The sequence below is a fragment of the Equus asinus genome, chromosome 7 (assembly GCF_041296235.1).
Source record: "Equus asinus isolate D_3611 breed Donkey chromosome 7, EquAss-T2T_v2, whole genome shotgun sequence".
In the NCBI taxonomy this organism is placed as follows: domain Eukaryota; kingdom Metazoa; phylum Chordata; class Mammalia; order Perissodactyla; family Equidae; genus Equus; species Equus asinus.
Window position 1 is genome coordinate 1,053,368 of NC_091796.1, and position 18,508 is coordinate 1,071,875.

The following is an 18,508-nucleotide window of genomic DNA, read 5'->3' on the forward strand; positions in this document are numbered from 1 at the left end:
GGAAGCAGCGACTAAACTCTATCTCTATGCGGAGGCACAAATCCATGCCATCAAGCAGTATGAAAAAATATATTAAATCTCCAGAACAGAAGGAAAATGATAAGCACTCAGAAAACAATCCCAAAGACAATGAAATCTATAACCTAAATGATGACAATTTCAAAACTGCCATTATTAAAAAACTCAATGAGTTAAAAGAGAATTCAGATAGAAAACTCAATGAGTTCAGGAGCTATGTCACAAAAGAGCTTGACACTATAAAGAAGAACCAATTAGAAATACTGGAGATGAAGAACACAATGCAGGAGATCAAGAAAAATCTGGACTGTCTGAACAGCAGGACCGATAATATGGAGGACAGAATTAGCAGTTTGGAGGATAGGAATATAGAAATGCTGCAGACAGAGGAGGAGAGAGAACTAAGACTAAAAAGAAATGAAGAAACTCTCTGAGAATTATCCGACACAATTAGGAGATGCAACAGAAGGATTATAGGTATACCAGAGGGAGAAGAGAAGGAGAAGGGGGCAGAAGGCCTGTTCAAACAAATAATAGCTGAGAACTTTCCAAACTTGGGAAGAGAGATGGAATCCCATGTGACAGAAGCCAATGGATCTCCAAACTTTATTAACGCAAGAAGACCAACCCCAAGGCATATAGTAGTGACACTAGCAAAAGTCAACGACAAAGAGAAAATACTAAGGGCAGCCAGGCAGAAGAAAATAACTTACAAAGGAAACCCCATAAGGCTATCAGCAGATTTCTCAGGAGAGACCTTACAAGCTAGAAGAGATTGGAATGAAATATTCAAAACTCTGAAGGACAAAAACCTGCAGCCAAGAATACTCTACCCAGCGTAAATATCCTTCAAATACGATGGAGAAATAAAAACTTTCCCAGATAAACAAAAGTTAAGGCAGTTCATCGCCACAAAACCTCCTCTTCAAGAAATGCTCAGGAAGAACCTCATTCCTGAAAAATCAAAAAAAGGAAAGGGGTTACAAAATCCAGAACAAAGCAGATAAGCAGAAGGACAATAACACAAAGTAACAGCTCTCCATCAGGACAAAATGCAAAAGAACTGGAAAACAAGTGATAAAATCGCAACAAGAGGCCCCCACGTTTCAATAATCACTCTAAACGTGAATGGATTGAACTCTCTAATCAAAAGGCACAGAGTGGCAGGATGGATCAAAGAACAAGATCCAACAATATGCTGCCTCCAGGAAACACACCTCAGCCCCAAAGACAAACACAGACTCAAAGTGAAGGGATGGAAGACAATACTCCAAGCTAACAATGAACAAAAGAAAGCAGGTGTTGCCATACTTATATCAGACAAAGTAGACTTCAAAGCAAAACAGATAAAGAAAGACAAAGAGGGGCAGTATATAACGATAAAAGGGATGCTCCACCAAGATGACATAACGCTTATAAATATATACGCACCTAACACAGGAGCACCAAAATTCGTAAAGAAACTATTAACAAAACTAAAAGGAGACATCAACAGCAATACAATAATAGTCGGGGACCTCAACACCCCATTAACACCAATGGACAGATCATCCAGACAGAAAATCAACAAGGAAATTATAGAATTAAATGAAAAATTAGATCAGATGGACCTAATAGATATATATAGGACACTTCATCCCAAAACAGCAGGTTACACATTCTTCTCAAGCACGCATGGAACATTCTCAAGGATAGACCATATCTTGGGAAACAAAGCAAGCATCAATAAGTTCAAGAGGGTTGAAATAATATCAAGCATCTTTTCTGATCACAATGCTATGAAACTAGAAATCAACTACAAGAATAAAGCTGGGAAAGGGCCAAAAATGTGGAGACTGAACAACATACTACGGAACAAACAATGGATTATTGAAGAAATTAAAGAAGAAATCAAACATTATCTGGAGACAAATGAAAATGAAAACACACCGCACCAAATGATTTGGGACGCAGCAAAGGCAGTCCTAAGAGGGAAATTCATTGCAATACAGGCTCACCTCAATAAGCAAGAAAAATCTTACATAAACAACCTCAAATGACACCTAACGGAATTAGAAAAAGAAGAACAAACAAAGCCCAAAGTCAGTAGAAGGAGGGAAATAATAAAAATTAGAGCAGAAATAAATGATATTGAATCAAAAAAGACAGTAGAAAGGATCAATGAAACAAAGAGTTGGTCCTTCAGAAAAATTAACAAAATTGACAAACCCTTAGCCAGACTCACTAACAAAAAAAGACAGAAGTCTCAAATAAATAAAATTAGAAACGAGAGAGGAGAAATCACAACAGATACCAAAGAAATACAAAGGATCATAAGAGAATACTATGAAAAACTATGTGCCAACAAACTGAACAACCTAGAGGAAATAGATAAATTCCTAGACTCATACAACCTACCCAAAGTGAATCAGGAAGAAACAGAGAATCTGAATAGAGCAATCACAAGTAAAGAAATAGAAACAGTAATCAAAAACTTCCCCAAAAATAAGAGTCCAGGACCAGACGGCTTCTCTGGAGAATTCTACCAAACATTCAAAGAAGATTTAATAGGTATCCTTCTCAAACTATTCCAGAAAATAGAGGAAGATGGAGCACTCCCTAATACATTCTATGAAGCCAACATCACCCTGATCCCAAAACCTGACAAGGACAACACAAAGAAGGAAAACTACAGGCCGATATCACTGATGAACACAGATGCAAAAACCCTCAACAAAATTTTTGCAAACCGAATACAGAAATATATCAAAAAGATTATACACCACGATCAAGTAGGATTTATACCAGGGACACAGGGATGGTTCAACACCCGCAAGTCAATCAACGTGATTCACTACATTAACAAAACGAGAAACAAAAATCACATGACCATGTCAATAGATGCAGAGAAAGCATTCAACAAGATCCAACATCCATTTATGATAAAAACCCTCAATAAAATAGGTATAGAAGGAAAGTACCTTAACATAATAAAGGCCATATATGACAAACCCACAGGCAACATCATACTCAACGGACAAAAACTGAAACCCATCCCTCTCAGAACAGGAACAAGACAAGGGTGCCCACTTTCACCACTCTTATTCCACATAGTACTGGAGGTTTTGGCCAGAGCAATTTGACAGGAAAAAGAAATAAAAGGAATCCAAATAGGCAACGAAGAAGTAAAACTCTCGCTGTTTGCAGACAACATGATCTTATATATAGAAAACCCCAAAGAATCCATAGAAAAACTATTAGAAACAATCAACAACTACAGCAAAGTTGCAGGGTATAAAATCAACATACATAAATCAGTAGCACTTCTATATGCTAACAATGAACTAACAGAAAAAGATCTCAAAAACTCAATCCCATTCACAATCGCAACAGAAAGAATAAAATACCTTGGGATAAATTTAACCAAGGAAGTGAAAGCTCTATACAACGAAAACTACAAGACCTTCTTGAAAGAAATCGACAACGACGCAAAGAGATGGAAAGACATTCCATGCACATGGATTGGAAGAATAAACATACTTAAAATGTCCATACTACCTAAAACAATCTACAGATTCAATGCTATCCCAATCAGAATTCCAATGACATTCTTTATAGAAATTGAACAAAGAATCCTAAAATTCATATGGGGCAACAAAAGACCCTGAATTGCGAAAGCAATCATGAGAAATAAAAACAAAGCTGGAGGCATCACAATCCCTGACTTCAAAACATACTACAAAGCTACAGTAATCAAAACAGCATGGTACTGGTACAAAAACAGATGCACAGACTAATGGAACAGAATTGAAAGCCCAGAAATAAAACCACACATCTATGGACAGCTAATCTTTGACAAAGAAGCTGAGGGCCTACAATGGAGGAAAGAAAGTCTCTTCAAAAAATGGTGCTGGGAAAACTGGACAGCCACATATAAAAGAATGAAAATCAACCATTCTTTTTCACCATTTACTAAAATAAACTCAAAATGGATCAAAGACCTAAAGATTAGGCCTGAAACAATAAGTCTTCTAGAAGAGAATATCGGCAGTACACTCTTTTGACATCAGCTTCAAAAGAATCTTCTCAGACACCATAACCGCTCACATGAGGGAAACAATAGAAAGAATAAACACATGGGACTTCATCAGACTAAAGAGCTTCTTCAAGGCAAGGGAAAACAGGATTGAAACAAAAAAATAGCCCACTAATTGGGAAAAAATACTCACAAGTTATTTATCCGACAAAGGGTTAATCTGCATAATATACAAAGAACACACACAACTCAACAATAAAAAATCAAACAACCCAATTACCAAATGGGCAGGGGACATGAACAGACATTTCTCCAAAGAAGATATACGGATGGCCAATAGACACATGAAAAGATGCTCATCATCACTAATCATCAGGGAAATGCAAATCAAAACTACACTAAGATATCACCTTACACCTGTTGGAATGGCAAAAATATCCAAAACCAAGAATGACAAATGTTGGAGAGGCTGTGGAGAAAAGGGAACCCTCATACACTGTTGGTGGGAATGCAAACTGGTGCAGCCACTATGGAAAACAGTATGGAGATTCCTCAAAAAGTTAAGAATAGAAATACCTTGTGACCCAGCCATCCCACTACTGGGTATCTAGCCTAAGAACCTGAAATCAGCAATTCCAAAAGTCCCATGCACCCCTATGTTCATCGCAGCATATTCACAATAGACAAGTCATGGAACCAACCTAAGTGCCCAGCAACTGATGACTGGATAAAGAAGATGTGGTATATATATACAATGGAATACTACTCAGCCATAAAAAACGACAAAGTCGTCCCATTCACAACAACATGGATGGACCTTGAGGGTATTATGTTGAGTGAAGTAAGCCAGACAGAGAAAGACGAACTCTGTATGACTCCACTCATAGGTGGTAGTTAACATATGGACAAAGAGAACTGATCGGTGGTTGCCAGGGGAAAGGGGGGTGGGGGGAGGGCACTAGGGGTGAAGTGGTGTACCTACAACATGACTAATAATGATGTACAACTGTAATTTCACAAGGATGTTAACTTTCATAACCTTAATTTAACAAAAATGAAAAGAATGACAAAAAAAAAAGGGGCTGGCCAGATGGCACAGCAGTTAAGTTCGCACATTCTTCTTCAGAGGCCTGGGGTGCACGAGTTCAGATCCAGGTGCAGACCTACACTCTGCATATCAGGCCATGCTGTGGCAGGCGTCCCACAGTTAAAAAATAGAGGAAGATGGGCATGGATGCTAGCTCAGGGCCAGTCTTCCTCAGCAAAAAGAGGCAGATTGGTGGCAGATGTTAGCTCAGGGCTAATCTTCCTCAAAAGTAAATAAATAAATGACAAAAATAAAAATCTTACAAAAGGGGCCAGCCCTTTGGAGTAGTAGTTAAGTTTGACATGGTTTGCTTTGGTGGCCCCGGTTGTGGGTTCATATCCCGGGCATAGACCTAGCAGCGCTCAGATCCCAGGGCAACCCATATATAAATTAGAGGAAGACTGGGACAGATGTTAGATGAGGGCTAATCTTCCTCAGGAAAAAAATTTTATAAGGCTTCCTGAACTGCAAATAAAAGGTTCTATACAATTTAGTTTTAGAAATTTAAGTTGGTTCTCCCATTACTTTTCTACAACTATTTAATGACCTGAATGCTTTTTGTCTATTTCTAACACAATTATGTGCTGAAGAACACACAATACCTATGCAGTTGTCTTGCAATTCTGTAATAACAATGATGGACTTTAAACACTAAAAATTTTTCAAACATTGAGAAAACTATTGTAAAAGATAGTTCTTTACCAGTGTCATATAGTACAGAATAAAGATTGGGAAGGCAAGAAAGAAATTATTGCTAAATAACTTTCTCTTTGGGTATCCCTCTCCTTCATGTTATATAGTTTGAAAAGATAAAATTTGCTTTGGGATGGGAGAATGTAAAATGTTACAATTTCAAGCTGTTTTCTCAGTAGTGTACCCTACCTAACAAACAGTAGAGATTTGCTTTTTAAAAGGGGAGTATTTTGGCTGGAAAAGACACGAACAACAATAAGTGTGCTATGGTTTGCAAAAGAAATTACATCAAAAAATGCATTATAAAAAAGATTAAATTGGATTATGATATTGAAGTACTACGAACACTGCTAATATTTCAAAACTGACTACAGCTTTAAACCCCAAACTTCAGAGAGAATAGCTAAATCTTGAATAATCAGTGAAAATAATGATATCAATATGAAAAATTTATATAGCATAAAATGTCAAACAGTCAGAGGTTTAGTTACTCCAGCGTTGTTCTGAGGTTAGTGGAAGCAGGTGTCATTCACAATGTGCACATTGATAGCATCAGACTCTGTGCAGGCAACAAAATACACAACACGTCTACTGCCATCAGACACTTGAATTAATTTGCTCTGATTCTTATTTAAGTATTTGGGCTGATACAAAAGAAACACATATTTTCTCCTTTGTATATTATACTATAAAAAGGAATACAAGCAGATACCATTTTTTAAAATGTTCGGTTGATAATGTCAGTAATTAAACTGAATTCCATTGTCTAGTTACAAAACTAGTTATTTAGCATGGTTTTTCTTTTCTCCTTTTTGAACAATGCAGACAAAAATAAAGATTTTTCATCTTAAATAATCCAGAAGTCCAGATTAATATATTTAAAATGAGTAAAACAAAATCTTGTTAAAAACATCAAATGAAGACAATGAAAGGCCGTTTATTTGAATTACACTTATTAAGAACTTGCAACAATTCATACAAAGTGAATGTATCTTAAATTAACTAAAATGTCTTCAAGAACTCAAGATCCTAGGACAAATTCTTTTCTTCTGTGCTATCCTGGCTCTGGAGCTGACCATGCCATTTTGCATGTCTTTCCCCACTGAGAGTAAATTAAAGTTTGCAGTATTTTCTTTTTCACATTTTTGCTGTGTGCATGAGCTACATACAGCTGATCCTATCTACTCTCATAGCTGGTCTGTATGGTGTGGGGAGGCTGGGGGTACAGAGGCCATTATCCTAAGGGAACCAGGAAGTCTAAAGGAGTCTTTTACAAACACCAATATTATAACTTGACATTTAAGCTGAAAATCCTTAAATGGCTTCCTCCTTCTTTTGACAAGACCTTTAGGATTGAGACTGGCTACTCTTCCCAATCCTCCCTCCTGCCACACCTGCATACTCTCACACGCAATCAGTCACACATTCAGTCGCACACAGAGTCACACAAGCTCAGATACACACACTCAGTCACATAAGTCACACCCTCGGTCGTGCATACCCACACACTCAGCTGCACATACTCAGCTGCACACAGACACACGCAGTCGCACACTCAGCTGCATATACTCTATCATGCACACTCAGCTGCACATACTCAGTTGCACAGAGACACATGCAGTCACACACTCAGCTGCATATACTCATCACGCACACTCAGCCGCACATGCTGCACACAGACACACGCGGCCACACACTCAGCTGCATATACTCATCACGCACACTCAGCCGCACACACTCAGCTGCACACAGACACACGCGGTCGCACACTCAGCTGCATATACTCTATCACGCACACTCAGCCGCACACACTCAGCTGCACACAGACACACGCGGTCGCACACTCAGCTGCATATACTCTATCACGCACACTCAGCCGCACACACTCAGCTGCACACAGACACACGCGGTCGCACACTCAGCTGCATATACTCTATCACGCACACTCAGCCGCACACACTCAGCTGCACACAGACACACGCGGTCGCACACTCAGCTGCATATACTCTATCACGCACACTCAGCCGCACACACTCAGCTGCACACAGACACACGCGGTCGCACACTCAGCTGCATATACTCTATCACGCACACTCAGCCGCACACACTCAGCTGCACACAGACACACGCGGTCGCACACTCAGCTGCATATACTCTATCACGCACACTCAGCCGCACACACTCAGCTGCACACAGACACACGCGGTCGCACACTCAGCTGCATATACTCTATCACGCACACTCAGCCGCACACACTCAGCTGCACACAGACACACGCGGTCGCACACTCAGCTGCATATACTCTATCACGCACAGTCAGCTGCACACTCAGTCGCAGACTCACTTGCACACTCTCCATGTGAACTGCACTTTGCACCCTTGGTGTTTTCAGCCATACTTCTCACTTGCTCTCCTTCTCGGACTTCAATGTGCTTCCACACATTGTCTAGCAAACATTTCCAGCTTGTAGCAAGTGGTAAGCAGTATAAATCTATGAAACCAAAAGGTAGAAAGCAAGAAATATTCCAAATCATTAATAGTGGTTAAGTTAATAACTCTTTTAATTTATTGTACTAAGGGTACCTTTTTGTAAGACTTTTTCTCACATACGCTAAATTGTATTTAAGAAGAACATGATTTTTTTATAAACACTTTTGCAAAAACACAAAAAGATCTTAATTTTCTTCAGAACTCATTGCAAAGCGCTTATCACCAGGATGTCCTCCTCCTCTGTGTGCTCACGAACATTTTGAACATGCTTTACTGCAGCCCTCACAGAAACAAAGCTCCACAGTGGTGTCCAGCTCCTCCACAGGCACCCTCAGTTTTGCATTCCCATAGTTTGCACACTATCTGGTACATAAGATACCCTTAGTAAGTCCTTTCTCAACTTGTTTGCCAATCTTTGTGGACACCCAAGAGTGAAACAAAGCTTACCGTACCAACAGAAATCTTAAAAAATAATTAACTAATAAAAATTTAATAATAAAAATGAAAACAATTTAAAAATAATTGCAGCAATTAAAAATAAACTATAGTCATATATTAAAGTCTCTCAAGTATTATAAAACATTTATAATATCAGTATAAATCCAAAAGTTGAGTCCTCCAAACTCTATTAAATAGTCAGGCGGAGAGGGGCCTCAAGCTATACAAAAACACTATAATAATAAAAAGAATGTAGAATGAAACATACATATGCATATAAGGAAATGAACACACACACATATACATCCATTCAACCAGTTAAGAAAAATCAAGAAATGATGTGGATATCATAGCATATTAACTATTATCCAAAGTCAAAGTGAAATAACTAAATTGCTTCATGTTACTGACTCATAATATCTTAAGCAAGAAGGATCTTATCATGAGTAAATATGCTGAAAAATAGAACTACACTGAATGCATCCCAGAGAGATATTTGATATAGGGAAATTTAAGAACCTGAAACACTCTCTAGGTTTTCCCTATTTAGTTCAAAACTGTTTGAATTTATTCTTGACTTAATTATTCTTTCAAAACAAAGGTTTGCTATTTTTAAATACGTACACAATGAATATATTTGCATTTAACAAAATATTTAACTTACCCTGGTAAATGTGCCTTCAAAACTATGAATATCCAATTGTGGTTTCTGAGCATAAACGTAAGCATTTATAGAAAAAAGGTCCTGGAATACAGAATATCTAAATTAATTACATTATAATTAAACAAAATTACTTGAAAAATTTTCAATTACCAACTAGTATTTTTCATATATTATTTACCAAAAGTCATGCTTGATTTTCTTATATTCTGCGTGCCAACACTATGAATTAGAATGGGAGATAACTAAAAGAGACGATTTTTAAGCTCAACAGAGGTGTGGCGATTTCCCTTAATTCTAACAGACTGCTGCTGCCTAATGACAGGTGTGTGTCAACAGTACTAGGAGACAATTGTAATATACAGATGGCCTGGGGCTGCTGCACGATTCCAGTTTTCAAGGTGGAGGCTGTGAATGAGCTTTAGAAGTTATACAGGTATCATAGTATTCAGTGGGGTTTAAGTAATCACCACAATTCCACATAAGTTTTATAAAACAATTTAGTAATTCCTAGATCTATTTACACATGCTTTTACAAATGTGTTTACAGCAGCTACTGCATTCACTGTAAGCTAACGATCGCCTTCCTTAAAGCCATGAAGACACTGCATTTCTCCCTTGTGCGTGAACCATATTCCCACGACCTGTATTTATAAAACTGCAGGGAAGGTTTTGACTATTCACACATCATAGCTACCTTCACAGAGTTAGTTTGGAAGCAGAAAAGAGATATGCTTCATGTTACTCCACTTATTGGCAACATGTAAAAGTTTAAACAATTAAGTCTCCAGAGATGAGATCTTAAGCACCTTATTTTAAGATAATTATAAAAGTATGTTTGTTGATCCAGAAAGATTAGCTTTCAAAACCCTATGTAATTTTATTAATATTAAAGGAGTTAAATTAAGCAAAGATATATTTATAATAAAAACCATATCGCACATGAGATTTTCATTGGGCTATTCACTAGACAGCCCAGGGAAGTGTGACTTTGCCAATCTTCTGTGTGGTAAACCCATTCTTACTAAACTGACCAGCTTACACTTGACATTATAAAACTAAACCCCAAAGCATACAGGTATGAAGCATACCTGAAATCATACAGTGAGTATGTCAAGGATAATGTGGATGTAAAGTAACCAATTAAGTTTGTTATAACCCAAATATGCTAGCGTACTTTTCAAATTGATGCATGTGGACCCAAATAATACTGAGTATATTATATCCACAAATGGAGATTACGTATCCTTGAGCTTTTTAGGGTAAGGTTTTAAAAGTCTTTTAATTCTTGATATTTCAGTCGTTTTTTAAAAAAATTCTCTTAATTTGAAATCAGAAAGCTGACAAATAAAAACAATACAAAAGTTTAAAAAAAAATCTGTCTTTACTACAGGCCTGAAATTTAAATGAGATAATAATGACATTAGTCCAAATAAATGAAGAATTAAAGACCCATGGCCTGTATTTGTCTCTACACTCCTGCACAGGACTCTGCATCAGGAAGCACCCTGCCTTCACATGGCCTCTATTTCTAGCTTCTCAGCTGTCCTCTGAAGGAAGACTGGGATTTCTCTTCCATCTCATAGCACCATAAGAGTTAACAAGAGGTGCCACATAGACCTGAACATAACTGAAAAATGCTCAGTTGGAGAGTCAAAAAGAAACTTCCAAATTTAAAGGAAATTCACTAATATGAACGCAGGTTTGATACAACAATCTAGTGACTGCTAATAAAATTGATGAAAAGAAAAGAATAACCACCCAAAAATAGGACTCTCTACCATACGATCCAGCTATCCCACTACTGGGTATCTATCCACAGAGCTTGAAGTCAGCAATCCCAAAAGTCCCATGCACCCCAAAGTTCACTGCAGCACTGTTTACAATAGCCAAGACGTGGAGGCAACCTAAGTGCCCATCAACAGATGACTGGATAAAAAAGATGTGGTATATATACACAATGGAATACTACTCAGCCATAAAAAAGAACAAAATCGTCCCACTTGCAACAACATGGATGGACCTTGAGGGAATTACGTTAAATGAAATAAGCCAGATAGAGAAGGACAATCTCTGTATGACTCCACTCACATGAGGAATTTAAACCTGTGGACAAAGAGAACAGATTAGTGGCTACCAGGGGAAAGGGGGGGTGGGGGTGGGCAAGAAAGGTGAAGGGTGCACCTACGACACGACTGACAGACGATAATGTACAACTGAAATTTCACAGAAAGGGTGAAGGGGCGCACCTACAACACAACTGACAGACGATAATGTACAAGTGAGATTTCAGAAGGTTGTCACCCATCATTAACTCAGTGAACTGAACACGGTGAGCTTCCTGATCTGTCGTGAGAGAGCAGCTGCCAACCTCTCGACACTCCCAACGTCCTTCCACACACATGACTTGTGCTCCCGTCCAGACTCTGCTCTGGAACTCTCCTTGGAGCGGATGCCACATCTGAGGCTGAGCTCTCATGTTCTCATGGTGCAGCCTAGAAGTCTCACCGTTTGGAACCCTGGACTCACAGATCCCAAACACCTGCCCAACTCTAACTTGGACCCGACATTGCCAGGGCTGTTCTGGCAGCAGCACAAGCAGTGCCAAGCTGAGTGCAGGAACAGGCTCACGGACACACCTCAGGCCTGGGAGCTGTGCAGAACTGGGACCCCTAGGAGGGATGTAAACCATGAAAACATCCTGGATGCTGCCTGGGCTGTCTGGGTCACATGAGCTGCCTGCAAGCAAGAGCTCATGCTCGGATGGGCCACCTGAAATCGAACTGCTACTGGTCCCAAGCAGTGACCCCTGTCCCCAGCTGCAAGTGGGAAGGAAGCCCATGACAAGGACAGTGAGCCCCTCACTGCCTTGTCTGTCTCGGGGGCGCCTCACAGTTGTTAACTTGGTGGTTGGCATTCCAGATCAGCTGCAGTTGGCAGCAGTGGACCACGAGCCTGATCCCACTTCCCTCACCTTCCTCCCTTGTGCATGCCTTAATAAGGCTTTGATTACTAAGTGCTGTTGTCCCAGGAAGGGAATGATCTGTTTTGGGACACTCCCGAGACTCTAATTTTCAGGACAAAAATGGGTGGTGGGTTATATAAAGCCATTTTGAAAAGATTTGAAGATTTGGATTTCTTCTTGACCAATTCCTAAACATGATGTCTCTTCCTGGTTAAGTTGCTTAAAAATATTTTTCTGTAAAAAATGCTTCATGTTTCTTGCATAAGACCCTTCCAGATGAAAGGTCTGGGAAAGAGGAGGGGATGACTGAAAAGCAGAGTTAGGATTGCTGCATGGTGCACAAGGACTGTAGCAGCAGAGAAGAAACAAGCCCTGACACTGACACTGCCAGAGTAGAGAAAGGAGGGCAAGCTCATCTCTGCTTCTCAGAACAGTTGGCATGCTCTCCCCTCCTGCTGGAAGAAACTCCTCTGCTGTCTCTGTGAGCTTCTACCAGTGTCTGAAATTCAAATTTCAGCTCAGCTGAAAGACCTGAACGAAGACCTCAGCAGCAGCCCCCTGCAGGAAAGACGGAGTTCAGAGTTTGACTTTAGCCAAGTTAACTACCACTTAAAGCCAAACAAAACACCAATCCTCTTCAGAAGAACAGAACAGAATCCAGTCTCTACAATGTACCATTAACAATGTTGCAGATACAATCCAAATTTCTACACATACGAAGAAAAAAAACAAGAGATCCATATTCAAGAAAGAATTCAATCAATGAAGACTAATTTTGACAGGACCAGACATCAGAATTAAGAGATGAGAATTTCAAAGCAGTTATTATAACATCTCAAAGACTTAGAGGAAAATATTTTCCTAAAGAATAAACACAGAGGAAACCACAGCACAGAAAAAGAAAATATATTTAAGGGAAAAAAACCCCGGAAATTCTAGAATTGAGAAACCATAGTATCTGAAATAAATTCATTAGACGGGTTTAACAGTAGATTAGAGATGACAGAATAGAGTCAGGGAGCTTGAAGACAGGTCAAGAGATAACGATTCTGAAGAACACAGAAAAAAAGATTCTGAAAACACATGTGGTCGCAGTCCTGCTGACAGAACATCAGGAGGTCCACATGCTTGTGGCTCGGCTCCTGGAAGGAGCAGAGCCAGAATGGGGAAGAAAAACTATTTGAAGAAAGAATGACTAAAAATATGCCAAATTTGTTGACAGCCACAAATGGACAGATTCAAGAAGCCCAAAAACTCCCCAGCCAGACAATTAAATTAAAAAATTTCAGTCATTGCTAAAACACCAAAGATAAAGAAAAATCTCAAAAATACCTAGAGAAAAATGACACATTACATACAGGGAACAACTGTCAAATAACACTGGTCCCTCAGTACAAATAATGGAAGCAGAAGCTGGTGGAACAAAGTATATTGAAAGTGCATGGGGGAAAAAAGCTGTCAACCCAGAATTCAATGCTCCACAAAATATCATTCAGAAAAACAGATGAAATAACGATATTTGCAGACAAATGAAAATGAGAATTAACGGCTAGCAGACATACCCCAGGAAATGCTAACAAAAGTTCTTTAGGCTGAAGGGAAATAGCTAGTAGGAACTCAGATCTTTAGGGAAGGAACAGTGAGGAACAAAAATGGTAAATATCAGAAGAAAAACAAAAATCTTGTTTCTCACTTAAATTCTTTAAAATATAGATAAAATACTGGAACCGTTTATAATTATGTAGACAATGCATATAAAAAGTATATAAACGCATATAAAAATACATGCATACAAAAAAGACACAATACACTTTTAGCATAAAGGATAGGTAGGGTAAATGGATCTATTCAATGGGAAGGTTCTTACCATTTATGTGAAGTGATACAATTTTAACTTTTCACAATACACTTTTAGTTAAACACATATTGTAATCTCTAGCAACTACTAACAAGAATGCAAAGAGGTATAGCTAGATATAAAAATAGAATTCTAAGAGGCCAACCTAGCGGTGTAGTTCTTAAGTTCATGCACTCCGCTTCAGCGGCCCAGGGTTCACAGGTTCGGATCCTGGGTGTGGACCTACACACACCACTCATCAAGCCACACTGCGGTGGTGTCCCACATACAAAACAGAAGAAGACTGGCACACATGTTAGGTCAGGGACAATCTTCCTCAAGCAAAAGGGGAAGAGTGGCAACAGGCGTTAGCTCAGGGCCAGTCTTCCTCACAAAACTAAATAAATAAATAAATAAAATTTCTAGATACATTCAATTAACCTAAAATTGAGGAGGGAACTGAAGGAACACTTTAGACACTAGAATAGACTGAAGGCCTAAGGGCTAAGAGAAAGGGGCTATCAGAGAGGGAGAGATTAGGAAAAGAGAGGGCAGGAAATCATTGACCAGGGGAGGTCTTGGAAATTCAGGGTTAGGCAAAAGCTATAGAAGAATTGTCCTTAGATAGAAGGAACAATTCTTCGTTGTAATAATAGGCAAGGTAGGGGGCAGGCACCAGTAGGGATAATATTGTTCCCTTATTGGTGGGAAATTGAAGGAATTTCCATTTGATATAATCTTTCTTCTCTGTGAGAAAAAATCATTTGATGACAGAAGGGCAGGTGGATCAGGATTAAGGGAGAGTGGAGAAGTGTGAAAGCACACCACGACCAGAGGAACACAGTGGACCACACACACACAAAAGGGCTTCATGGCAGCAGTGACAGGTACTTCGCTCTCGTCTCTGGAGATGCTTTCACAGGTGTATCGAAGTGTGCAACTTAACTATGTGAAATTTACCGTACACCAGTTTTACCTCCATACGATTAAAAACACACCAACAAAATGATTACAGGTAGCACTGAGGACCAAGCTAGAAACGGTGACCACCATTTCTATGTTCTGAGATGGAGAACGATTCATTTTCCAGTCCTATTTTCTTGTTTTGATTTCAGCAACCATGTATCTTTCTAAGAGGTCTTACTTTCCACATGATCTATTTCATAGCTCCTGTTTGGATTGCAATATCCTCTCAGATTTCTTAAAATATATTAGACTTGCATTTATTTTCTTCTGATCCTGGAACACCTAATTAATCTAGGCTCAGTTTTTCAATTTAAATTGGTCTTTCCCTTTCCTGTTGCTTCTGTGCATGCATCCCAATGATTCTTTCAGAAAGGGAAGCCAGACAGCCATGGCTTCCAGGGCTGTGTACTGGGCTCCTCGTTGTCACATCTCCTCCATCAGTGGCAGCCCCACTGGTGGGTTGTATGTCACGCTCTACCACTTAAAGAAAATGTTCTTTAACAGAAAACAAGTAACAGTCTAAAAATGATATGGCTTCTTTCATTTCTAAAAGACATATTTACTATTGTGACGTTTACATTTACTTCCTACTTTAATCCAGGTGAGTGAGGAAAACAGAAATTTTCAATTTGCTTAGAGTTTCTTGAAAAACAAGTATGAAATTAGTGATTCTAACAACAATGGTGATCATAGCAGCAATTCCAAAGGGAGCACCATTCTGAGGGCCGTAAAACCCTCCATGAGGACTCACTGAAAAGGCTTAGTGCATACTGTCCAGTAAGAAGTGTGAGAGGAAATCAAAGAAACTCAAAAACAAAATGATGAAATGGTGGACAGAGACCGTTTCCCACCTTTCTTCCCACCTCCTTTCAAAGACAAACCGCCAAGCCTCAGATGGGCATCTGGGCCCCCAAGAACATACCCCTCAGCGATCCTTCCAGCTGGCTCTCACCAGGTGGCTCGCTTGGCAATGGAGTGTGACGGGAAGTGATGTGCCATGTCTGGGCTGCAAGCACTCTCCTTGCCCTTCCCCTCCCACTGGCTGGCCTGCAGAGGGACCAGACATTTGGGGCACAGTTGGAAGTCACCTGTCAAGGATTTCGGAGTTGCCCTCTCAGCCTTGGACCACCCACCTCTGGGATGCTGAGGAGGGAAAAAAACTTCTATATTGATTTGAGGTATATTAGTAGGGGATCTGACATACAGAAACCACCCTAGATCTCAGAGCAGAAAAGTATTTAATATATGGAATGAGATTCTTCCAAAATCCTAGGAAGGGATGAGTCTCACGACTCAACCTCCAAAAATTACTCTCAGAATGTTACCAAAATGATCCACCATGGAAAATACTGATGCAACTATTGAGTTCAAGATACACCAATGGAGTTCTGACTCCAGCGTGCACAGGTCACTGCCTACACAGCAACTACCAGTCAAGTCCCTGAAGCTAAGGATGGCACCTGCCAGTAGAAAACTGCCAATGGGGCAGAAGGTAATTCATCCTCATTCCCGGCTTGCAAATTCTTTGAGAATTCATTTAACTTGGAAAAGCTCATTTACATACCTTCAAGGAGGCCTGGAAAATACGTAAATTATTTTCCAGGTTTCTAGAGAATAGAGATGCTACACTGAACGAAGGGTGAACACACGAGCCCACCACAGTGGGTCTGCTAGTGCAACGGAGACTATATGTAAACTAATAAAAATTTATTTTCAAGTTAATTAGGTCAAGCTAGTTTACACAAGGAGAAATTACGTGTATAATAATTTTAGACGTATAAAAATTTGACTAGAATGTTTAATAAGCAGCCAAATGATTTCTGGGATCAGGCAAGTTCGAGAATCACTCATTTAAGTGTTGTACTGTCACAGTAATCTTCAAAAACGAAACTCATATAGTTTCTCAAGACTCCCTTTTGATACAAGGAAATAAAGAACAAGCTAGCAACAATCCTCATTTCTACATGCACATGAACATTTAGAGGAATGCGTTTCATCTAGTGTATTAGACACCAAAGGACTGAATAATGGCACAATAATGAGAATGTCATTCGAAGCTTTTCATGATAATTTAAAAATCATTCTGAAGTTTTCAATAATGTAGGAAAGCCTCTGCTATTAGGTCAAGGGCAACATTTGCTCGCATTACTTAAAGGTCATTAAAATACATCCTTAATCATAACATGTGGTTCATTACAAATAAAATTGCCTTTCGTTCAATAAAGCTAATTAAATGTAAATGGTATTGTTTACTGCTATATGGGTCTTTTGAAATAAATCAGCAAGCCATGATTTATTGAAAATTACCGTGACTTCATTGTTGGTAATAAATTTGCCTGATCACAAAAGCCAGAAATGTATTTTCCAAACATCTATGGTGCCTGAAAAGCGTGCCTTCTACACAAGTGTGAAGCAACGAGAAACCACACCTGCTGCTGCAGGCTCTGCAGCACAGCTATTATTAAAAGGCTTGTTGACATTTTAATTGTCTGATCACTTTAGGGAACGCAACAAAATTGGAAAGGGTATTCTTGGTAGTGTCCTCAGTTCTTCAGGTTTATTCTTGGCATCACCACGGACACAATGCGCAAGCGATGATGCAACAAAAAGCAAACGACACCAAACATTCCCCAAGTCCATTACATGAGGGAGAGAGAAAAGTCAAAAATGAGTGACAGCTACGGGCAGTGTAAGCTAGTAAATGAAAACCAGATGGCCTTGACTGTATTCATAATGAGATTAGACTTCCTTTTCTAAAAAAAAAAAATTTATACATACACGCCAAATTTTATGAAGCTACAAATTTAAATTGATTGATGAATCAGAAATTCAGTTAAACTTCCTCTTTTCTAGGATATACTGCTTTTGGGTTTTATGGTCATTTCAAAACTTAAAATGTTTTTATTTACCATACAGTTACTTCACCCAAATGCTTAATCACATTATCTGTCAAAGTGCATCAACAATAAAATTTTTAAATTAGCATTATATGAACTGTATACTATAACTTTATATTTTTAAATTTACACATTTCACTAATAAAAATGAACAAAACATCCTTATAATATTGAATATAATAAAATGTCACTTCCTGTGATAATGGCAAAGAGAATACTCAAAGATACAGATAATAACAGTGGAATTTTAACTATTAAGATATAACTTATATGCAATAAATTGCACATGTTTAAAGAGTACAATTTTATACATTTTAATACATGTATATGCCTATGACCACCACCACAATGAAGATATTGGACATTTCTATCACCCCCAAAAGTGTCTTTGTACCAGTCTGCAGGCCTCCCTCCCCCAACTCTTAGCCTCTGTCACTGCGG

General features: G+C 38.9%; 1 protein-coding gene across 25 annotated transcripts in view; it reads right to left on the bottom strand.

The window, feature by feature from the left end:
- ATP9B (ATPase phospholipid transporting 9B (putative)) overlaps nucleotides 1–18,508 on the bottom strand; it is a 282,461-nt gene that overhangs the window by 153,086 nt on the left and 110,867 nt on the right. For 17 of the 25 annotated variants that reach the window (XM_044744021.2, XM_044744020.2, XM_044744015.2 and 14 more), the window contains one exon: nucleotides 9,406–9,486. The exons of the other annotated variants lie outside the window; for them this stretch is intronic. In XM_044744021.2, coding sequence (XP_044599956.2) covers nucleotides 9,406–9,486 — 81 coding nt within the window. The remainder of the gene's footprint in view (nucleotides 1–9,405; nucleotides 9,487–18,508) is intronic. 25 annotated transcript variants of the gene reach the window in all.